The sequence below is a fragment of the Sesamum indicum genome, linkage group LG1, assembly GCF_000512975.1.
Source record: "Sesamum indicum cultivar Zhongzhi No. 13 linkage group LG1, S_indicum_v1.0, whole genome shotgun sequence".
Lineage (NCBI taxonomy): Eukaryota > Viridiplantae > Streptophyta > Magnoliopsida > Lamiales > Pedaliaceae > Sesamum > Sesamum indicum.
The window spans coordinates 32,204-56,492 of record NC_026145.1 but is presented as its reverse complement, the minus strand read 5'-3'; the positions used below and the strand labels follow the sequence as shown (position 1 = coordinate 56,492).

The window sequence follows — 24,289 nt, the reverse complement described above, 5'->3', positions numbered from 1 at the left end:
GTTCAAAAGATTTGTGCCTGATGCCAGCTGCATACAATGCCAATGAGCGGTCTTCATTTCTCATGGCACAATAGTAGCATTGGAAACCAAAATCAGTGGAATAGACTTGATTTCAGTCCTGATTAATCAAATGTGGCTCGACCAATAGCCTGATAGGAAATACCTTTGTACTACACAGAAAATATCGATCACTGTCCACTGGTACTCAAAGAGGCTTAGACACAAATTAGGAGGGAATGTATGTTTCCATTTGATAACTTCCAATGCAGTAATCCTGGTTTCTTACATGAAGTTAGTAGGAATTGGATACACCAGATATATGGGGTTCATATGTATGCCATGGTCAATAAACTTAGCGACTTAAACCTATCTTTCGACATCTGAGGATAAAGAAGGGGGTTATGATGTTTCTTGCTTGGGGTATTCTGCTTCCTGGAGGAATTCTGGCAGCTAGATACTTGAAGCATGTGAAAGATGACAATTGGTTCCGAATTCATGTTTACCTGCAATACTCAGGGTTAGCTATTTTTTTCCTTGGTTTCTTGTTTGCTGTTGCTGAACTCAGGGGTCTAACTTTTGACTCAGTGCATGTTAAATTTGGGATGCTGGCAATATTGCTGGCAGTTGCACAACCAGTAAATGCTTACTTAAGACCTAAGAAGCCTGCTAACAGGGACGAGACTTCTAAAAAGAGACTCATATGGGAGTATGCTCATATTATAATTGGGAGATCTACTATAGTTGTTGGAGTTGCTGCTCTTATTAGTGGGATGAAACATTCGGGAGAGAAGTATGGAGATGAAAATGTTCATGGCCTTAGGTGCGCTCTGATAGTTTGGTTAATGATTGGTGCTTTAACTGTAATGTATTTGGAGTATAATGAGATGAAAAAAAGGCGGGGCAGGATACTTGGAAGAAGCAATTGGGTATTGGGTAATGGTGAGGAGGAGAATGTTGACCTCCTCAGCCCAAGCCAGGTGGCGACAGACAAAGAATCACAATCTTCAGAAAGAATGAAGGTTCAACTAGAACCATTGAGATAGAGATACCTTCTGCATTTGCTAGTTATCTATAGTGTTTGAAATTTGTAGTCATGCGGATAGAGATATTTCAGAGGTATTGAGATTTCACCTCTTGTTATGAGATACTCCTCCCATGTTTTTGGTTCTGGAGAGCAAATAGAAGCGACATCCATCTTGTACACTCGGTTCATTGACATAGTGAAAGAGCCTGGTTATTCTTTGCACTACTTGGTGCGTTGATATGAATATTGGGTTTTCACAATAGCATGAATTTGGACCTTTTTTTTCATTTTTTTCCTCCACCCATTATTTCTTTTTTGTTTTTGGCGGTTGGGGTGGGGGGAGAGGGTTGTTTATAGGTTAAGACTTTAGTACTGCACTTGACATTGATAATTGCTGCAGTCCACAGCTGGGAAGAATAATTTTTATGTTGAAGAAACTAATTTTGATTCTGTCGTTTAGGGGAAAGCGCAAAATGAACGTGAATGTCCTTTAAGTTGATTTGTACAACCACTTATAATCTCTCTTCCTCCTCCAAAAAGAAACTTTAATTCAAAAACCAACTGCGTTATTCAAGTGTTCTTTCCTAATGGAAGCAGAAGAAGAAGAGTTGGGTGAGCTCTGTTCAGAAATTCTCAAGAACTGGTCCTCTCCCATTTACCCTGACTTGGTCGACACCTCTCTTCACCCAAATCCCTTCTCCCACCATTACCATCATCGACAAATACCGAACCTTGAGTATCATAAAACTGAAAACACCATAAATGATAAAGTAGATACAGTCTCCGATGATCCGCTACAATTATCATTATGTCCGGCCCAACCCAACAAAACCTTATCATCCTTTACTAATGAAATCTCAACGTCCGAACCTAAGTATGACTATTCTGCCGAGCACATTGGGTTGGAGCAGAAACAAGAGAAAATGATGAAGGCCCTCACAGCAAGTTACAATGAAAGAGGCTTCAAACACGAACAGGGTGATGATCAGAACCAACCAATCGTTCCACTGTTGGTTGCTGATACATTTTTTGATAAAGTGCTCGGGCATGGTGTTGATGGTGTTGACCTAACAGCTTTGAGTAAGGCAAAAGAAGAAAAGGAATCATTTGCTGATTTAAGGACAATTTTGAATGAGAATGATGCTGTGCCAACCAGTGTTTCAACATTCAATAATGGAAAAGAATTACGCAATTCTGGTCCAAAATCATCGCCAAGGTTCAAGGTCTGTTCTCATTTTGTGTTTCACTACGCAGGTGTTTTAACTAGACCATGATTGTGAAGTTGTCAGCTAAACTGCAATTTAATACTCCTGTTGAATTGTTGTTTGGAGATTTCTTGGAGAAAAGATGAGGTTGGATGAACGCAGGTTTTCTAGCAAGTTATATCCGAGGCCAAGAAAGATTTGGTCGCTTATGAGCACTTTACAGTCTACTTACTCATCTATTCCAAATGAGATTACTTGTGAAAATTTTAAAACATTCTGTCATGTTCATGGGGAAAAGTTAATATAGTTTTTGGCATCTTTTGGCAGCGTAATTTCCCCATGGCGAACAGAATGCCCAAAAGATCTCCTATTTCTGGTGAAACTAGATGCACGCCTGCTACAAGCACACCAGCACTGTCAGGGATTAGAAGCAGTTCCGCCTGTGGTTTTGTTGGCAAATTCAGATTTATGCTACCCAAAAACAAGTAAACTTCTTGCTAATAACAAGCTCAATCAATAATATGCATAAGTTTTTCATTTGCAACAATGTCCCATTAAAGCAGTAAATTTCATACTATTATCAGGACAATATTTGACATAAACATTGATCACTTTGGAGAGAAATTGTGGAGAAACCCTGGTGCAAACATGTCAGACTTCTTTAACTACGGGTTAGACGAGAAACAATGGAAGGATTATTGCAAATTGATGGCAAGTGACATCCTTGTAAAACTTCTGCATCAAGACATATGAAAGGAGGCATATAATAGTTTGTTTTCTTTTTATTTTTCTCCCTTCTCTAGCAAGCAAGAGCTCAAGTAGGAAGGTCCAGACAACGTAAAGTAACTGCAAATGAAAGCATACAGTCACACAAGGTAACAATCTTTACTGGCCACAAAGAGGCAAGGATAAGAATAGAGGTCCCCCTCTTCTTCAGCTTGCAGCACCTTGCAACTTTCTTTAATATCCATCTTATATTTACATCCATTATCTTATAAAGCAAACTGAAAAACTTGAAAAGAAAAGAGTCACATTATATTTGTTTTCAGTTTTCTGCTTGTACCTTGAACTTCTTGTTGTCACATCTGTTACAAATTCCAGCCAGCCCCAACTGGACAATAACCTGCTCATGAACCATGACTCATTTCATGTTTTCTGATAATGTTTGCAGCTCATATTAGAGCGAACAACATTATATAAACCAGAAATATCTGCTTGTTGTTCCTTAGAATCAGCATCTTATTTTATGTTTATTCTGCATTGTGTTCTTCAGCAATGGCTGATTGGTGAAGTGAAATCAAGCAGGGTAGTTGATGAAAGGTTTAAGTTTCCATTGCCAAATCTGAAGAATATACCTGCAGATAAATCAATGCAGAGAGAAAGAAACACAATTCTTGCACAGGGTACAGCTGCTACGTATTCAGATTTAAAAAACAAAGGTCCAACTGGGAGAAGGAAGTGGACAAGCAGATAGTTATATTTTTACTGGAAACATGCTTCTGCTACCTTGAACTATATTTATGCTTTACTTAGGGCAGTTGTATCCTGTATCTGGTTCATAGCATCCTGATGGTGTTTGTGAATTTTGCTGCACATAGTGTGTGCAGTACCAGCAATGAGCAATCTGCAGCCTATGGCATCCATGGAGCTTCTCTATTGTTATCCCAATCTAGCGTAACTGATGGAGTTTGCACTAGGAACAAAGAAAACTATTCCAGCATACTCCATTATATAAACAGAGTGGTCAAGGCTGCAGTTCCAATGCCCTCTGGGTAACAAGGACATAGTTTTCCAGACTTAACATGCTATCCACAATAATGTCCAATAATGGTGCACTGAAAGCCATGGATATAATTTATAAAGTTCATGGAGAAACATCAAATTGACATGTCTTTTCTGCAGTATGAAGAAAGGGTACAAGCTGTTGTGTTCTACAGGCTACTGTATAAATGGATGCAAACCATGCAACAAAGAACAACAGAGGGATATACTTTCCAAAAACTTATACTAATCTACAATTGCATGGACACAAGAAGTTTATGATGTTTCTCCTATTGAGTCAACATTACCAGTTGTTGATGATGGGATCCTCCATAAGAAATGAACATATGGTCCGCTCTCGGCATCTACAATTAATTATAGATATGTCTCTGACATTTTAACTTATCATCACCTGCCTAATATACAGCAAGCCCAAACATTCATGTTTAGTCAAGCATCTAAGTTGTGAAAACAAACACATATGGGCCCCACTTCAATAATTTCACTTCGTTGCCAAGACAAAGTTACATGCAAACTTTCTAATCCAGATAGAGGGAAGAAGTAAAAGCATGTCGGGATACAGAGAACAGAAGATTGAAACTAATCATATCACCAAAAGAAACCTTACAGGATTTACGATATTTGAGAAAAATTAATTTCAAATGCATATCAATATTGAACACAAAACCAAAATAAGAATGGGAGAAAACTGAACATTAAATAGAACAATATAAACTAATGTTCGAGCAGGAGGGACAAAAACACAATGAACAAACAACACACTGTTGCTTGTCAAATCTCATCCATCCACAGAAAACAAAGAAACTAAGTTTAAAAGGAAAATAAGAAACCCTTAGAACAGAGACCTCTTTGAAGCTTTTTTTCCCAGAATTGCCTCCCACACCAAAGGCAAGAAAGGGCCTTTCTTATCCAAATATTCCCTAACTGCTTTCTCCTCAACGAAGTATCCCTTCTGCCTCATGGCTTGTATCACAAACTGAGCCTCTCCCAGACCTTTTTCCCTGCAGTACCCATCAACCAATCCGGTGAAAGTTGCCAAATTCGGGGAATGTCCAGCCTCCAACATTTCAATGGTAAACAAATATGCATCCTCCAACCTCTTCCCACTACATAGCCCCAGAACCAAAACCTGATAACTAAACACATTCGGAACCACCCCATTACTCTGCATCTTCTTAAAAATTCTTATTGCATCATCAAACTTGTGTGCCTTGCAGAAGCCCTCCACCACAGCAGTGTAAACGACCACCTCTGGAATCGTGCCCTTCTCACGCATTAGTCCAAAGAGCTTCATTGCCTCTTGTACCAGTCCATCTTTACACAAACCATCAAGCATAGCAACTGCATTTGCGATCAACCCCGTCTCCTTCATTTTCTTAAATATTTCATCCGCATCCTCCGGTGGCGAAGGCTCCGGATTCTTTGCTTTCTCGTATTGAATATTTTTATCTCCCGAGTCTGTTTGGCTTTCCAATTTGCGATCAAACCCAAGCTTAAACCTTTCCAGAAAATCAGCATCAGTTTCGGCCCTAAATGAATTTAGGTTTTCATTTTCCCGAACGCGATTGGGCTTTGGGAATCGAGGGCTTTGAGAAGGATAAGATTTCCTTCTCAAGGGCCTATTTGGAATAGGTTCCGGAGGGTAATCCGGGCGCCCTAGCCCATCCTCAATAGAGGAGAAACGGCGTATATTTCGAAACAGATGGGCCGGGGAAAGAGAGGCAAGCTTAGTTCTGACCGTATTGGACATATGGAAGAGAGAAGATGATAAGAGGAGTTTCTCACACTGTGTTGATAATGACGGTGAAATTGAAATTCGGGACTAGCCAAAATAAACTCCACCCCAAGATTTTCGCCGGCGAACTGCCGAGATTGGGTACCGAATTGTGTGACTGACGGCCGGACACACCGAGTAGTATTGAAACTGGGAGAAAAATTTGCATTTTCGTCAAACAAACTCTGGAATTTTCAATTTTGGCCTCACTACTTTTCAGTTTTCCATATTTGGCCTATATATCTTGGAATAATCTATACGTTCTACCCCAATGTCCAATGAGTAAATGAAAAAATGCGAGAAATCTCAAAACCCTTCAAACCACAGTACAAATTCAGAAAAGATTCTTTTTGGGAGATTAAAGAGCTTATGACATAAATTGTAAATCTCAAAACCCTTCAAACCACAGTACAAATTCAGAAAAGATTCTTTTTGGGAGATTAAAGAGCTTATGACATAAATTGTAAATCTCAAAACCCTTCAAACCACAGTACAAATTCAGAAAAGATTCTTTTTGGGAGATTAAAGAGCTTATGACATAAATTGTAATAGTTCCAGACATACTTATAAATAAATTTTGGGAAAAGTTACCTATTTTTGAATTAAATTTCTAAAAATCTCAGTTAGAAGTAATCGTTGAAGTAATAAAAGCAACCATTTAACTTATCTACAAATCAATACAAAATCCAGCCAAAGCATTTCATGAAACACCTTTAAAATTCAATCAGACATTGCATCAAACATTTTGAAAGCAAAACTTGCTTTCTTCTATAACCCGGAACAAAAAAGTTACAAAGAATAAAAATACCTGTTAATGGCGGAGTCGGAGCCAGGGTGTGTCGTGTGCGATGGATTTGTGGACGTGAAGCTGGAGTTGGAGTTCTGCAATTTTTTCCGTCTTCACGAGAGAGAGAGAGAGAGAGAGAGAGATTGATCCGGCTTGATCATGCGTGACCTAGATCAAAGACCACGATCTCTCCACATCACCACTCCAAATCTGATATCTGAAGATAAAACAAAAAAAAATTAAGCTAGTCGTTCGTCCCCAACGACGACACTCCGATGCTTAAGTTTGGGGTCGAAGGAAAAGTTGACGATCTAAATATGCGAGTAAAAAGTAGTGTCTCAAAACTCTTCTCATTGTCATGGCATGGGTTATTTATAGGGTTCTTTTGTGGGCCCCATCCTTTGACGCGTGTTGTCTCAAAAGGTGCTCATGCAATGACTAAGCGTTTCCTCAGCATGCCACCTGTCCGGGTCACTATATGGGTCGGACCCGGGTCATCCTAATTTAGATCGGCAGTGTCCTACTCTTATGTATATGGTTTTCTTCTACAAATCCACTCACCAAGACTTGTGCTTTAATTTTGTTTTTAACTGGATTACAACCGATTTGGAAGCCACTCTTTTCATTTAGTATCCTGCTGCAAGTAGGCTGAGCTTCAACTGTCCTCACCATGACGAGAAGTTGAATATATGGTGCAAGAATGCTGGTGCACTTCTTGTTCAGGCAGTTATTGTCGATATGTTATTAATCTTGATCTGTAATTATTTCCTTAATCTGCCGGAATCTGACATTATTGGTCTTTATCTCTATTTGTTGATATTATATCTGAAACTTACTGTGTTTTAATTTGTTGAATTATTATCTTAATTCCTGATCAATAATTCTGTGTGATTTTTGAAACTTTTTGAAATTTGTGGTTACTGCCTTGAGTCTGTTGTGACTTTGCTATTTGCTTAATATTCTTAAAAACCAAAAATATTTTTTTATGTTATATTAAAATCTGTGACTCCATCTTTCAAAAATTACAACTGTTTCTTTGTTAAAAACTTTTAAAAATCTTCTTTTAAAATGGTCGGTTATAACCTACAACCTTCTGACGGTAAAAGTAATTTTTTAATTTGGCAACAAAAGATGAAAGGTATTTTGATTCAACAAAAAGTGTTTAAAGCCATAGAAGGAAAATACACTGATAACATTTCTGAAGAAAAGAAAATGGAAAATGATGAATTTGCCTACTCGTCTATTATTTTAAATCTTTCGGACACTGTCCTTAGAAAAGTAGGAAAACAAAGTACCTCTAAAGATCTTTGGGAAAAATTGAAAGATTAATATACTGAAACATCCCTGCCCAGTAAACTTTTTCTTTTAGAAAAAATGGTATAAGCTTGATTTATCCAAAAGTATTTATGAAAACCTTGATGATTTCACTAAACTGATACAAGATATTAAACTTACTGGTGATAAAAACATTGACGAATACTCTCCTATTGTGCTTTTGAATGTTATTCCTGAATCCTACTCTAATGTGAAAGTTGCTATAAAATATGGTGGGGATAGTGTAAATCTGGATACAGTTGTTAATGGCCTTAAGAGTAAAGAAATGGACCTAAAAACTACTAAACCTAGTCAAAACCATTATGAGGTTAATTTTTGCTAGAGGTAGGTACAAGTTTAGAAACACTAGTTTTAGAAACAACAGTAGAAGTCAAAGCAGGGGTAAAAGTAGAAATGGTCGGAGTAAATCTAGAACAAGAGAAAATTCCTATAAAGAAGATAAAACCAAAAAAAGGCGTTGTTACAATTGTGGTATTAAGGGTCATTACATTAAATAATGTAGGAAACCCAAACGTGATAACAGAGATAGAAACTTTGATGAAAAATAAAAGGTGAATAATGTTTCTGATAATAATGAAGAAGTTTTTGTGGTGTGTGAAGCAAACTCTGTGCACTTTGTGAACAAATGTGAATGGCTTATTGATTCTGATTGCACTTTTCATATGAGTCCTATTAAAGAAATCTTTTCAAATTTTCGATATGAAAACTCTGGATTTGTTTCAATGGCTAACCAAAAGAAATATGAGATTATGGGTCTTGGTGACGTTTTCTTGACTTTTAAAGAAGGTTATAGGTTAATCTTAAAAAATGTTACTTATGTTCCTGATTTGAGTCATAATCTTATCTCTTGTGCTGCTCTTGAAGAAGAGGGTTTAGAAGGTAGGTGGGGAAAGGGACAAATGAAAATTATGAAAGCTTCACTTGTTGTTTTCAGAGCTGAAAAGAAATGAAACTTGTATTTATGCTCAGTTATTTATGATTCTATGACTGCTTCTATGAATGGACGTGATATGAATGCATTATGGGATAAAAGGCTTGGACACAGGAAAGTTTGAAAGGACTTGAAATTCTGAAAAAGGAAGGGATTTTAAACGATAAAATCGAAAAACTGGAATTCTGTGATAATTGCGTAACGGGTAAACACCATAAAGTGCATTTTTCTGTTTCATCTTCCTCAAACCCTTCTATGTCTACATGCATTTTTTGGATTATATACATGCTGATGTATGGGGTCCCTCTAGTGTTCCAACGCATGGTGGTAATCGTTATTTTCTATCTATCATTGATAATTTCTCTAGAAAGGTATTTGTTTTTCTCATGAAACATAAGTCTGAAGTTTTTGAAAAATTTGAGAAATTGAAAGTTTATGTGGAGAACCAAACTGGAAAGAGATTAAAATCTCTTAGAACTGATAATGGACTTGAGTTTTGTAATAAATATTTTTCAAACCTATGTGAAAAGTTTGGAATAAAAAAACATAGAACAAACCCCTATACCCCTCAACAAAACGGCATGGCTGAACGTATGAATCGCACTTTGCTTGATAAACTTAGATATTTATTGCTAAGTTTAGGTTTACCTAAATCTTTTTGGGGTGAAGCTATTCTTACTGCTGCTCATTTGATAATTCTGTCTCATTTTGTGCGTCTATCTGGTAAAACTCCTGATTTTGTCTGGACTGGTAAAAAATCTTATATTTCATCCTTACGTGTGTTTGGCTGTTCTGCGTTTATTCACCAAAACTTAGATAAATTAGAACCTAGATCAGATAAATGCGTTTTTATTGGTTATCATGAGGGAATAAAAGGTTGCAGACTCTGGGTACGTAGTCAACCTGGCTTTAAGGTGTTAATAAGTAGGGATGTTACATTTAACGAAAATGAGTTACCAAAGTTAGTTAAAACTTAAGATAGGGATAAAGAACCTACCTTCAATAAGGTGGAGGAACATTTAGAGGATAACTAATTAGTCGAACAAATAGCAGAAAATGATTCAATAATCACTGAAAATACAGAAAATTCTCTTGAGGATTACCAACTTGCCAGAGATAGAGTTAGAAGAGAAACTAGGATTCCCCCTAGACTTAGAGATTATCACACTGCCCTAAATACTGAGTTATCTGAACCTACTAATGCTGAAGAAGCAATGGAATATTATAAATGGCTAAGTGCTATGAAAGAAGAAATGAGATCCTTAAAACTTAACGAAACTTGAACTTTAGTTCCTAGACCTAAAAACTCATCAGTAGTTGACTGCAAATGGATCTTTAAGATTAAACAAGAAAATCACATTAAGTATAAAGCTAAACTAGTAGCAAAAGAATTTACCCAAAAAGAAGGAATAGACTGTAATGAAATATTTTTCCCCGTAGTGAAATACACCACTGTTCGCATTATTCTTGCTCTCACTGCGCACTACAGTTGGGAACTAAAATAAATGGACGTGAAACTGCTTTTTTACATGGTGACTTAGATGAACACATTTACATAAGTCAACCTGTTGGTTTTATTGACAAGTTCAAACCTGATTATGTGTGCCTTCTTAAAAATCCTTGAATTATTTAAAACAGTCGCCTAGACAATGGAATAAGAAATTTGATTCTTTCATGCATATGTTAGATTTTAAAAGAAGCTACTATGATCACTGTTTATACTTTAAGCATGTTGACAGTACTCCTATCTTTCTTGTTTCATATGTGGATGATATGCTCATTGCTAATCCTAGCTTACATCTCATTAATCATTTGCAAAAGGATTTACACAAAACTTTTGAAATGAAGGATCTAGGTGACGCAAAACAAATTCTTGGCGTGAACATTGTTAGACATAGAGAAAAGTCCACTATTTTGCTAAACCAAAAATTTTACATTCTATCTATTTTAAAGAAATTCTCTACGGAAATTTCTAAGTCAACCTCTGTGCTTCTTGCTGCCCATTTTTAACTCAGTGAAAATCAGAGTCCAAAAACTGATACTAAAAAAGCAAAAATGGAAAAAGTTCCTTACTCAAACGTGATTGAATCTATTATGTTTCTCATGGTATGTACAAGACCAAACATTGCCTATGCTATCAGTTGCTTGAGTAGATATATGTCAAATTCAGGCCCTCCTCATTGGGAGGCCCTAAAATGGCTTTTAAGATATTTACATGGTTCTGAAAATGTTGGTATTTCATTTTCTAAAATAGCTAAAAATACCCAACTTGTTGGTTATGTTGATTCCAATTATGCTAATAATAGGGGTAGTAGAAAATCCACCACTTCTTATATCTTTACATTTTGTGGTTCATGCATAAGTTGGAAATCCCAACTACAATATATATTTGCCCTATCTACCATAAAGGCAGAATATATTGCTATAATGGAAGCCTTCAAAGAGGCTATTTGGTTAGACGGTCTGATTAAGGAAATTGGTTTCTCCAATGAAAAACTCACGGTATACTCTAATAGCCAATCTTCTATACAGTTGTGTAAGAATCCTGTGTTTCACGATCGAACGAAATATATTGATGTGAGGTATCACTTCAATCGAGATATCATTAGTAAAGAACTTATAAAATTGGAGAAAATCAAAACTGAAGACAATCCTGCAGATATGGGTACCAAATGTTTGCCTCTTGAAAAGTTCATTACATGCTTAAAAATACTGAATTTATTTCCAGACTGAGATGTGCTTCCAAGCACTTCTGTTTTTCCTTTGCAGGTACACCCACGGAGAACTTTTTATGGCAGTGATGCTAGAACCAGATTCAGTCAGGAACTCCAGGACCATTTCCCAAAATTGAGTCTTGGTCTAAGGTGGAATATGTTGTAATTTATGGCGCAGGACCTATATTATTGGTTGGCCCAATTTACCAAGCCCACTCAAGGCCGACCCACCTGGAGGCCCTTACCCGACCCGGTCCAACCCACAACCCGACTCATGTGCACTTATATAAATATCTATCTAACCCTAAACCTAATTATTCCCTCCTTCTCCTCTCTTACAATCTTGCGACGACTATCTCTCTCTCTCTCTCAAACTGCCATTTATGGGTGTCTTCCTCTTACCCCTTCACTGCCGTTAATGGCGGTGGTTTTCCTAAGCCAACTCAATGGCTTTAGGAAAGCCACCCCAATCTGCCTCTTTTCACCGATTCATTTGTCGTATAAATAGAGGCCTTGACCCTCATCCTCTCACCATTGAAATTAAGCTTTTCTTATTGAGATCTTTTCGTCTGAAAGTTCTGAGTGAGTTGTGGGTCTATTGTGACCGGTGGTTTTCTGTTTTGATCTCTGTGATCCCGAAGTTGTGAGGAGCAACCATGGGTTGGCTTTGTGGGTGCGGTGCCAAGTGACCGGGACCCTTATCTGACTGAATCTGCCAAGTTCTTGAGCCATTTTCAAACTATTGTTTTATTCGTTTATTTTTGTTAATATTCTGTTATTCATTGATCTGTAATATTCGGTTTGTATTTTAAGGAGTTTCATACTCCAAAATCACTTGTAATAGTTGATTAGGCATTCGGTTGAAAAGAGATACCACTTAAGTTTTGTACCCTACAACAATGATATCTTTGAGAATGTGGTTTTCAAGCCACTTATAACTGTACTCCTTTACATTGTGATACAACGAAAAGTTTAATGGAGCAATGCGGTTGCAGTGGCACAACATCAAAATTGCATGATGCGACGTCTGTTTCTTTCAGGTGGGGTTGGAGAGGGAACAAGGAACTGCTCTCCATCGTCTATCTCAGCCGGATTAAGGTTCAGCGAGCACACTGGATCCTGAATCTTCACCGACCATGGGCTACCCGGGTTGACATCATCGTCTTCCCCTTCTGATTCATCCATGTCATCCCAAACTTCAGTTGTCGAACAATTACTCCAAAAGTTTTAAGACCTTTGAAGAGTTTAGAGGCTTGTTGGAGGTTAATTTGTTGCTTCCTCGTTTGGATTTCCACCCCCCCAATAGGACAATACACAGCACCAACAACAAGATTATCGACAAGCAGATTAGTCTCCATAATGTTATCACCGTGTGCAGTGCAGTTATCATTATCAACATGCTCATCATTCTCCACAATGTTATCATCATGCTCATCATGCTTACCATGTTTACCACTATCAACATTGTCATTAGAGAGGTTAGTAGAGTACCTGCTTTTTGAGCATTCATCCCTCTCAAGTGCCTTAGCTTTTCCAGTCACCACCTGTTCCTCCGTTCCCATTGTCTCCTTTCCTTTTGACTTCTTGGCTCGTGGAGGGGGGCGGGGGGCAATGCCCGTTGTGTAGCACTCCAAGTTGTCGTGGCCAACGTGTTTACAAAAGTTGCAATATTTTAGAAGCTGCTCATATTCCACTTTCTGATGAATTGTGACTCCATTGATTTGTAGGTCAAAGCCCTCCACAAGTGGCTTGGCAAGGTCAATCTTAATGCCAATTCTAGCTTTCGAGAGCTTGGGATTGATTGAACGTGCGGTCATCGATTTGAAGTAGTGTTCCTATCATGTTTGCTACCGCAAATAGAGCATCCTTATGAAACAAATGAGCTGGGAGTTCAGGAAAACATACTCAAACCGGAATAATAGAGGATTCTTGAGCCGGTGTGAATATCGGTGTCCATTTGAAAACCCGCATTGGAAATCCTTGAATGTGCCAAATTCTTCTTAACCATAGATAGGAGAAATTGGCTTCGTTGGATAGACAAATAAGCATATGCTTGGCATTAATCATACTGACGGTAAATGCACCTTTGACTCCCAGTCCGACAATAAGTCGATGCAGGTGCCCAAATGTTTTCCATGGGAGAATTTCCAACTAGAGCCAATCGGAAGGGAGTTGTGAGGGCTTCGGTCTCCGCGTCTGTGAAAACCAGTGTAGGGCCCTTCTCATTAGTCAAGACAGCACTGATAGAGGGCGGTGGCGAATCAGCAAGGAAAAATTTGTGCGAAGCCGTTTGCGGCGCTTTTGAGGAATGAGAGGTTGCATTGACTTCAGCGAACGTTCTTTTTGGAGGATTCGGAGTCGAAAACAGCTGCTAACTCAGTTTCGGGGGTTTGACCGGTTGAGTTGATCGAGTCAACTCGATCAAACTCGATTGACCGCAGTCAACGGCCTGAGTTGGAGATTTTGGTGACTGGTTGGAGCCGTGATCTGAACGGATGGTTGGCTTTGTCATCACAGCGCGAGCCGAGTGGTAGTGGTCCACCTGCGAATGGCGGTCGGACGGCAGTGGAACGGCGGCTCGATTGGCGGCGACGGCGCGATTTGAAGAAGAAAGAGATCTCCGCGTACAAGCTATGAAATTGGACGAGATTGGTCCCAAACGATTTGCTATGAAGAGAGGAAGCCGACGGTACTGGTCTGCGACCGTGGGCCGGCTCACCAGCGGCGAATCGATGGAAAAACGTGGTGATGGTCGTGGATTTAGCCCATCGTCTACGGTGGACGAAGCATCAAATTGCTTAAGGGGAGAACTTGTACTCATCAAGGCGAGTCGAACAGTATGTGGCACGATCGTCAACTCACCGGGAAATGGCCGGATTTTTAAAGAGAAGTAACCGGCGAAACTGTAGCGAAAAACATGCGATTTCAGCAACTTCGGCTGGCGCGTACGGCGACTTTCGGCGGCCGTTCAGTGCACGGCTTGCATGGATGTGACGGATTCCACGAGGCACATCCAGCGGTGGTGCGTGTGTGACCCTACGTGCCGGTCAAACTTTCCGGCGATCGATCGGTGGCGGCGCGGCGATGACGCCGCGAAGAGGTGGGCTGTCTCTTGGTGGTGGTGGTGAGGCTAAAAGAGTGGTGATTTGGTGGTGGTTTGGTGGTGGAAGGTTTAGTGTGTTAAATGTCACACACTTTTAGTGAGAAGTTGAGAGAATTTGCCAAGTGGTTTTGGTTTAGGGTTTTTTTTTTTTTAGTCAAAACACTCGAAGGTGGGGGAGGCTTAGTATCATCAGATGCCGAGAGTAGTAGGAGACAGTGGTTAGAGACATTTCTGATGAGGTGTTGGATGCGGGTGATGGGGAATGAGTGGAGCCATGTATGGGAGTAAAGGAATCTGTCAAGTCTTTGCCAAAGTCTATTTCTCGACCAAGTGAACTGTGCCCCTTCAAATCCAGCATCTTAGAGGCCACAGTCAAGCAGCATGTCGCTAAAGTCCTCCATAGTCTTGACTTTAGGGGCCGCTCCTCCTTTCCTTTCGCTAGCTTCAAGGATAATGTTGAAATCTCCCCCCAGTAGCCAAGGGTTATTGCCGGGGTCAATATTTCTGATGTCATTCCAGAGTTCCCTTCTTTCAGCTCGCGTGTGTTTAGCATAAACCCAAGTGCAAGTGAGGTCATGTGGAAGCAAATTTGTTGAGAGAGGAAGATGGAGGAATTGCTCACTGGAGGTTAAGATGTCACAGTTCATCGAATTATCCATAAAGCACCAAATTTTCGAGTTGACGTTGCTCACTACTTTGTGAAAGCCCAACCTTCTGCATAAAAAAATTTTTATCCAAGTACACTTTAGGTTCTATGATGACAAGTATCTTTGGTTTGTGTTTCTAACACACCAATGGACATGCTTCTGTTTGTGTGGTTCCCCGATACCACGGATGTTTCAGAGCAGTATTTTGATATTATTGAAGGTGAGGTGGGTTGCCACTTTTGACTTTGCTTCTAGTCAAAATTGGTAACTCTGAATGTTTTCTGAGGACTGAGATCGGGCGTGTTTCCCTCTCGCTGCGGCATCTTCCCAAGAGGATTTTGTAGCCGGGGTTTTCTCTTTACTAGGAGGTTCACTGTTTTGGTGGTCGAGATCCTCTTATCTACTTCCACCTAGTTAGATGTCCGGGTCTATGTCATCAACGGATACGAGGTAGAGCTCCATAGGGGCTTGGTTGAGGGTGCACTCGTGGGACTGCTCCTATTCATAGTAACATTATGATTAACTATAGAAAGACACTGGGTAGTGGGTTAAGGGGTTCATTTATATCAGTACATGATTGAGGGGCCGGGGGCACATTAGTGTTCGCATGAGTAAAGTGTGAGTTAGGAAGTTCAGACTGGTACCTGGTCTTTGTGGTCACTTTAGTTTGGAGGTCTCCACTCTTACCTGTGCCTGCATTCCTGTCCACCAAGGCATTTTCAGCTGCACAACCATCTTCACCCTCATCCTCCGCTTGATGGAGCGCATGGAAGGTGTTCTTACTTTCAATGCCGCCAGAGGGAGCACCGTACTCCTTGCGTTTGCTAGGTTCTCAAATTTTGAAGATCACATTTTCAGTTTGTTTGACACTCTTTTCCTTCTATCCCGTTGCCTTGCCTTTTTATTGTTGAGGGAAACGTTGTGGCTTTGGAGCATTCCCTTTGGTGTAGCAGTTTTGTGCTTCATGACCAGCGTGTTTGCACAGCATGCAGTATTTCGGAAGATTTTCAAAAATAACTTTCTGCACTACCTCCTCATTCCCAATTCCAATGACTATCTCCTCTGTCAGTTTGTTAGCAAGATCCACTTCTACACACACTCTAGCTGCCGTGAGCCGAGATTGAAACATAGTAGGTTCATCTAGTTTAAGTGGAGTACCAACAAGGCTTGCTATAGCATATAAAGCATCCTTATGAAATAAATGAGCAGGTAAGGTGGGGAATCGAATCCAAATCGGTGCAAGAGACGATTCCTGTTGTGGCCAGAAGGACGGTGTCCACTTGAAAGTCCGCATGGGGAATCCATCAATATGCCATAATCTTTGAATCCAGAGCTTGGTGTAATCCGCTTCATTTTTCAAGTTGATGAGAACGTGCTTGTTCGTGATCATGGTGATGGTGAATGGTCCTTGTAGTTTCAGCGTTGAGAGCAGTCGATGTATGTTTCGGTAGGGAGGGAAGCCATGTGAAAACTTCCCAACAATAGCAAATTTGTACTACTCTGAGAGTCTTTCTGTTTCAGCAACCGAGAATTGGATTTTCGGTACACCCTGGGATTCCAGTTTTTCTCCCAAATTTGTCGGTGGAGCGCCAGCGAGGTAGGAGTGCTGAATGGCTTTAGGGAACGAGGTCGAAGTGGATTGTGAGTTCACTGTGTCCACGAAGGATTTCTTTGCCTGAATCTGAGTCACCGGCGGGGGTTGTGCAGCCTTGGTCAGAGAGAGATCCTACAAGTTGGGCTGAAGCGTGGCAGCTGATCGAGCTGACCCGCCAGGATTGACTCGGGCGGGCGGACTGCAAACTGGAGGAAATTCATCCAAATTGGGGGCTAGCAAGGGCGTCTCCGGTGGATGCCCAATGCTAACATCGGAGTGGACAGACGTGTCCGCCATGCAATTCGGAGGAGACTGGTGGGTCTCCATCATGAAACGGCCGGTGGGCGGTGGAGATACGATGGTGCGACAAACGACAGAGTGAACGATGTGATCACGGCCAAACCTTAATGAAAATTGTTGAGAGGGGTCTCGTTAGCTTCATCTTAACGAGAGGAATCCAACAGTAGTGGTCTCGAGTCATGGTTCGAAGGCACGACGGAGCTCTGGTAGTCCGAAAGTGGCGTCGACGAAGCCAAGATCGGAAACTGAGGACTCAACCAAACGTTGACGAAAATGGCCAGGAGAGGTCTTGTTGGAACTGCCTGGGCGAGAGGAATCCAACCGTGGTGGTCCGCGATCAAGCCTCGTTCAGACGGTTGAGAAATGACGGCGCGAAGATGGCAGCGGCCGCGAGGCTTGGAACTTTCCGATCTCGTCAACGGGTTGATGAAAATTGCTGGGTAGGGTCACGTCCGAATCGCCTGGACAGGAGGATTCCAATGGTGGTGGTGCGAGACGGTGGGTCGAACGGACGGCGGCGAATTTGACGGTGGAAGGGGCGACGGCCACCTCTTGAGCCCAACGCCAACTCGCGATGGAACTTGAAATTGATGGAGGGGAATTATTCGCCTTGTGATGGAGAGTCGATTGGTGTGATCGGTTGCCGGAGATTCACCGGAAATCGGCCGGAATTGTAGAGAGAAGGAGCGACGAAAACTAGGGCGAAAGAAGTGCGATTTCTACAATTTTGAGGATTGATTGCCAGCGCGTCTGGTCTCAGATCAGGAAACGTGCAGCAGATCCCGGATGCTAGTCGGACGGCAAACCCGGTGACGGAGCGAGTGGTCGGATACGTGCCGGAAACGTTTCCGGCGGCCGGCCGGCGGCAGGACTATCTGCTGGCGGTAGCTGATTGGCTGAATTGATGTTGGATTGGTGGTGGTTGGTGGTGGAAGTTTAGTGTGTGAGAATCTCACACACTTCTAGTGAGAAGCGAGAGAAAAATACAAGTTTTATAATGGGTTTAGGGTTTAAGGGTTTTAGGGTTTAGGGTATTAGGGTATTGGGTATTGGGTATTAGGTTTAGGGTATTAGGGTTTAGGGATTAGGGTTTAGGGTTTCGGGTTTGGGGTTTCAGGTTTGGGGTTTGGGGTTTGGGATTTTATAACACATATCCAAGTACATTGATCTCATGTCAAAAATAGAATACTTTTTTTATAAAGATTCATTAAAAGATTAGAAACATATATATCTTTTTTATTTTGAATTGAATTCAGGCATAAAAATAATTATTCTTCCAAATTACTGGTTCAAAACTTTTAAAATATTACATAAATTGAGACGCATGTGTATGAAATATAGATTAATTATTCAAACCTAATTTTTCATCTAAGTTATTAATTTAGTATGAATTATATTCAACATAATTAATTAAACTTGTACTCCTCAATAAATTACACATTGTCGAATCGTAATGATCTTTTTTGTGCTCTTCTGATTATATTTTTTTAGTTAAAAGTATTAGTTAAAAGTATTTATCTCATTGAAAAATTAGTTAGAATAATTATTAATCCCACGTGAATTTAATTGGATATATTTAGTCTCTATTTTCTTTATTTATTTTTTTATTACATATAAAATAAAATTTATAAAAAAATAAGATTTATATTGGTATACTAATTTAATGCTTTAGTGACTTTTTGTATACCTATATTTTTTTTATAAGGAATATAAATATGTGATGCTCATACTCTTAAAATAGTATATTTGTATGTATTTATTTATAAAATGGAGACAAGATATATAAATATATAGATAAAATATTTGGATTTTAATTAAATCTAAATAACAGACGTACATACAAAATTAATTAATAATTTTAGAACTCAATGAACCTATTTTATTAAATTTGTTACAAGATTGTACAAATTCAATGTTTTCAATTAATATATTTATTAAATTAAGTTAGATAAAAATATTATTAATAAATAAATACACTAAAATTAATATAATAATAAGGATGTTTTGTGGAATCAGCAAATGATAGGAAAACGTTTGCGGTACTGTTCTGAAGAGTACGAAGTAGAAGAAGAAAACGTAAGAGCAGTTTTCAGTACTGTTCTAAAGTTGCTGTAGCGCTTTTCACCATACTACCCGTTGACTTCTTCGTTAGTTGCGCTTATAAATACCTCCTCCTAAACACTTCTTTAATCTACTCAAAGAATTGAAGGAGAAACATTCGGAGAAGGAACATGAAAAGAATAGGGAATTCAGTCAACCGTTCTCAGTTGCTCCATGGCAGGTATATTCTTTTCTCTTTCTTTTGTTTTCTTTTGAACCAATCATTTAACTTTTCCAGTGACAAAAAAACTGTGATATGAAACAAGATTTTACAGTAATTCAAGAAACCAAGTATTTTGAAATCAAAGATTCAACAACTTTTAAGTTTTCTTTAAAAGATTTCAAGAAATTGATTAAAAGATTCAAGAAATTTTAAGGTTTCTGTCAAGAAATCATGGATTCTTGAATTCAAGAAGTTAATGTTTTTGTCAAGAATTTCAAGAAACAAAGAGTCTTAAACTCAAAGATTCAACAAGTTTATGTTTCTTGTTGGTTTCATGTAGAGCCATCAATGATTTTACTTTAGTTTCTGATACTATTCTTGTTATTGATACTGTTCTCGGATCATTGCTAATTTGCAGTTCTTCTTTTACATTGTTTAGTGGCAAAACCAGAATATATTTTTCATTATTTATTCACGATCTGAACTACGTATAAATGCCCAATACATGTGATTCACTACTACTAATTTCCTGCTTAGCATGCATGCATTTGTGGCTATTACTTTACAAGCTTTCTCAGTTTCAATTTCACTTGTAGTTTATCTACATTCCACAAACATATTCTAGATATTCAAACAATGTGGTGAGGAATACTTTGTGCATCCATGGGCCTTTATTATCAAACTTAAACTTCTGAATTTGTTGGCTATCCTTGCACATCGACTTTTGTGCACCTTTTTGTTAAAAAAAAATGATGGAGCACTTTCCCTGGGCTCTTGACTTGTTCAACCAACTACTTTCTCCTGCTTTAGTTTATTAAGTCACCTATTTGTTTATGAAGGTATGAGTTGGGTTGGGCATGGGATAGATCTGGCCCGTAGCTTGGCGGGGCAAATTCGGATGGCATATGCGACCCTCTCTGTGGGTCATATATGCAACCGGGTTTTGCAGCCATGGCGGTGCTTGTATCTCATGCCCGTTGTTCCCAAACCTGCGCCTCTCTCAGTTTTTTTATTGCTTGGTTTCTTTCTCTCTCGGTTTAGGATGTAAGGTTTCTGAATCACACAGATTGCTAATCATGATTATTGAATTTCTTGATTGTTGGTATCCTTTTTCCATATATATGTTGGATGACTAATATTTTGTGGAGGGTTCCAACTAATGGTTAAAGTGGCAATTTCTTAATGTTGAGAATGATTAAAAAGGGTACTCGAATGTAATCTGTGCGAACACTTTGGAAGGATATCATGTTGCTATTCATCTTTTTCATATGGATTCATGTTCGTGTGGCAAATATGCATACATTCACACACTTGCTCCTGCCTCCAGTAACGCAATTGCAATTGATCAAAGTTGCACCTGAAATTACTTTGACTTTCACTGATTGTCTTCTTTCATGCTCATACCTTGTCATGCTTTGGCTTTAATGGGTTTTCCTTTCATGCTAATTCCATTTGTCCTGAGTAACAGCTTCCTCATTTATAGTGAAGCAAGATGCTGAACTGTTCTTTAATGTGCCATTATATTTTGCAGCCATCCTCAGAAGGATGTTAATAAGAGTCACCTTTCTCTTACCCGAGTATGTATGCATTTATACAGTCAATGGGTATCGGATCGTTGATCAAATGAATTCAACAAAATAATTCACTTGTTTTTGCAGGATGACAGATCTGGAGCTTACAGGAGCTTCTTAGGTTTTATGCTAGGAACTTGAATTCCAATTCCAACTCACAACTCCTTGACGTCCATCAATTAGCTCGTATGCTGCCATCTTCAAGCAATTGCAGGTGATGTTCTCCTGAGCCTACTGTCTCCCATGCACTGGTTTTAAAGTTACTATTAACTTCCACTAAATGCCTATGATGTTCATTTGTGCTATGGTTTGGTAGACTGTTGGAAGGTCATACATGGCACAAGCCAGATTATTTCATGCAATTAGTGAATTGCATCATATGATTTGCGAATATCCTCTTTTGCAATGACATTTCTAGGTTACTCCTTTCCAAATATTCAATTGTTCATTTATTTAGAAGCATGATGCTAACACGTTATTTTTTTAATGTATCCTATCTTGCAGCCATCCCCAAAAGAGGCATCATCTCTCTGTTACTAGAGTATGTCTTCATTCAAACAATCAATGGGATTTTGGAGATAGAAATAATATTGAAAAATATTTTCCTTGTCATGCAGGATGGCGAATGTGGTACTGATTTCAGGAGATTTATTGGTGCTGAGCCAATTTGTCATGCAGAATACATTATACAACCTGAAACAAGACCAGCTGATGCAGGTAGATACTTGTTCTTTCCTAGTGAGCAGTATATTGGTTATCGTTTGGCATCTACACTAATCCATCCGGTGTGGTGGTTAAATTACTTGCATTGCATGTATTTTCATATCCAAATAGATGCAAGAATGCCAGAGCAAGGGCGTCTTAAGCTACGTGTCAGGAATCTGAATTCGAAGTCACAACTACTTGGTATTGATCAATTAGCTCACCTGCTTTCATCATCAAGCAATTTGCAGGTGATGTTCCTTTGAGTCTACTTTCTTGGCTGATTCAAAAGTTATTATGGATACACAATACCTTATCATGGTGAGCCAATTTGTCATGCAGAATACATTATAGAACCTGAAACAACACCAGTTGATGCAGGTTTGTATAGATGCTTGTTCTTTCCTAGTGAGCAGTATATTGTTATCGTTCGGCATCTACACTAATCCATTCGGTGTGCTCGTTAAATTACTTGCATTGCATGTGTTTTCATATCCAAATAGATGCAAGAATGCCAGAGCGAGGGCGTCTTAAGCTACGTGTCAGGAATCTGAATTCCAATTCACAACTACTTGATATTGATCAATTAGCTCACCTGCTGTCATCATTAGGCAATTGGAAGTTTGTATGGAATTAGGGTATTCCGCTACTATTATAATTTCTCGTACTTAACATTTCACTAACTTTTTTCTTGGTTAACGTTTTTTTAATTTGAAAGACTATCAATTATTCATTTATAGTGAAGCAAGACGCTGAACTGTTCTTTAATGTGCCATTATATCTTGCAGCCATCCTCAGAAGGATGTTAATAAGAGTCACCTTTCTCTTTCCCGAGTATGTATGCATTTATACAGTCAATGGGTATAGGATCATCGATCAAATGAAGTTAACAAAATAATTCACTTGTTTTTGCTGGATGACAGATCCGGAACTAGTCCGAGTATATCTACTGCTGCCGAGCCAACTCGTAATGAACCAAAAGCAGACAATATAATGTGGGAACTGGTAATACTGGATCACTTTACATGCTCTTTCCTCTATCTTTTCCTGGTGTGCTTTACACTTTTTATCATTTCACTACGACTGCTGGTGATGATTCAGTTTGCTTGCTGAAAACTTGCATAAAATTTTATTGGCTTGTTATGAAAGTCGTTGGCGGATAACTTGAACCGAAAATATAGAATAAGAATATCTTTGAGAAGATCTGGCATAATGACAAAATCTTGAAGTGGTTGGTGTGTTATTAGAATCTGAAGCTAAAATGTAATTTAATTGAACTCCACGAGTACTTCATATTAATATTGAAATCACAGAAACAAAACTTTGCATTTGCGCAATCTGCGAGGGAGACCAGAAAAATTGATATTAAGTTGGCTTTTCAATGTGTAAAGGTTCCTTTGAAGATGGTGCAAAGGGAGGAACTTGGATTTAGTCTTAGGGTCCTAATGTGGGATGTTTGTGATGCTAGACAAGTTTCAAAGTTAAGCTGGTGTTACAACAAATACAGAGAGTTACCATTTTGCAAGATGTGTCTAACCAAATTTAGCTCACATGATTATCATGCTATGATTGCTCTAGGGAACTATGTGAAAAGCCTCTTAAATTGAGATTCAAAATTTGCTGGCTGCTTCATAATAGAGTCCATTGTTGATGTGCTGGTATTAGGCTCTTCAACAAGTTCCAATTCTACAAGTTTTAATTCCAGCTTCTGAATCCAAGAACTTATGCTGGTGCATGAAGCGACATGAGCTGCTAATGTTTTATCAAGCATGGTGTTAAGTAACATCTTCTGAATTTCATGGCTGCTTGTTGGCTTGCAGAAAATGTCGAATCGGGTAGATTGATTTTGGCAACCGTAACATCCAAAACCAGCTCAAAGGTTGGAACATCCAATGCTTATGGTGATCGTGGACTTCCATCATAGCAAGGAACATAGTTGCATCTTCAGTACGTTTTCATGTGGTTTAATTGCTTAATTTTTTGAATAATTGCTTATATTTTGATCAATATCTTGTTCCTGTAGAGGGGTGCTCCTACCAAAGGACCAAGACAAGATTGATCGTGTGTGTTCACGACATCAATTCCTGTAGAGCTCCTACCAAAGGACCAAGACAAGATTGATCGTGTGTGTTCACGACATCAACATTCAGTCAAACGCTTTGCTTTGCTTGAATGACTCAAGCAAGGTAACATAAATTTGGCAGTTGACATACAAGGTATGGCTTTTTCTTTTTGGTTGTTATGCTTGATGTATTTCTTTTTGGGTTAATTTTGTGCGATTGATGTCTTTTGATTCTTTTTGTCTTTTCACTGTTAGTGATTGTGGGTTTTTTGTGATTGGTTTGTGCTTTTTGGGGTTTTATTCAGAATTATTTACGTGTTTGTGTTTTTTGTGTTCTCATTGTTTTTGTGATGTAGGGTTGTGTTGTTTGCTTTGTTTGTGTAATTTATTTTGTGTTTTCGTTGTATTTGTGCTCTTTGTAGTGTAATTTGACATGTGATTGTGGTTTGTCTTCTGATTGACTATGATTGTGGGTTTTTTTGTGAGTGTTGTGTG

The 24,289-nt window shown here is 39.0% G+C and overlaps 2 protein-coding genes and 1 long non-coding RNA gene across 4 annotated transcripts; 2 read left to right on the top strand and 1 right to left on the bottom strand.

The window, feature by feature from the left end:
• Positions 1,087–4,481, top strand: LOC105156795. 2 transcript variants are annotated; one of them, XR_002287686.1, is made up of 4 exons: positions 1,087–2,247; positions 2,557–2,714; positions 2,814–3,104; positions 3,503–4,481. XR_002287686.1 is itself a non-coding variant. In XM_020696287.1 (3 exons), exons 1-3 carry the CDS (start codon positions 1,612–1,614, stop codon positions 2,980–2,982), a joined length of 963 nt encoding a protein of 320 aa, XP_020551946.1. In that variant the 5' UTR covers positions 1,087–1,611; the 3' UTR covers positions 2,983–4,481. The 2 variants fall into 2 exon arrangements, 1 of the variants encoding a protein (XP_020551946.1); XM_020696287.1 differs by having other exon boundaries at positions 2,814–4,481.
• LOC105155912 (pentatricopeptide repeat-containing protein At4g38150) lies at positions 4,684–6,709 on the bottom strand. Its single transcript, XM_011072278.2, has 2 exons — positions 6,594–6,709; positions 4,684–5,935 (listed from the first exon to the last, which is right to left on the bottom strand). Exon 2 carries the CDS (start codon positions 5,759–5,761, stop codon positions 4,844–4,846), a length of 918 nt encoding a protein of 305 aa, XP_011070580.1. The 5' UTR covers positions 5,762–5,935; positions 6,594–6,709; the 3' UTR covers positions 4,684–4,843.
• LOC105169331 lies at positions 22,412–23,807 on the top strand. The gene is made up of 4 exons (XR_848631.2): positions 22,412–22,566; positions 22,656–22,737; positions 23,553–23,679; positions 23,756–23,807. It is a non-coding gene; the product is annotated as an uncharacterized LOC105169331 (long non-coding RNA).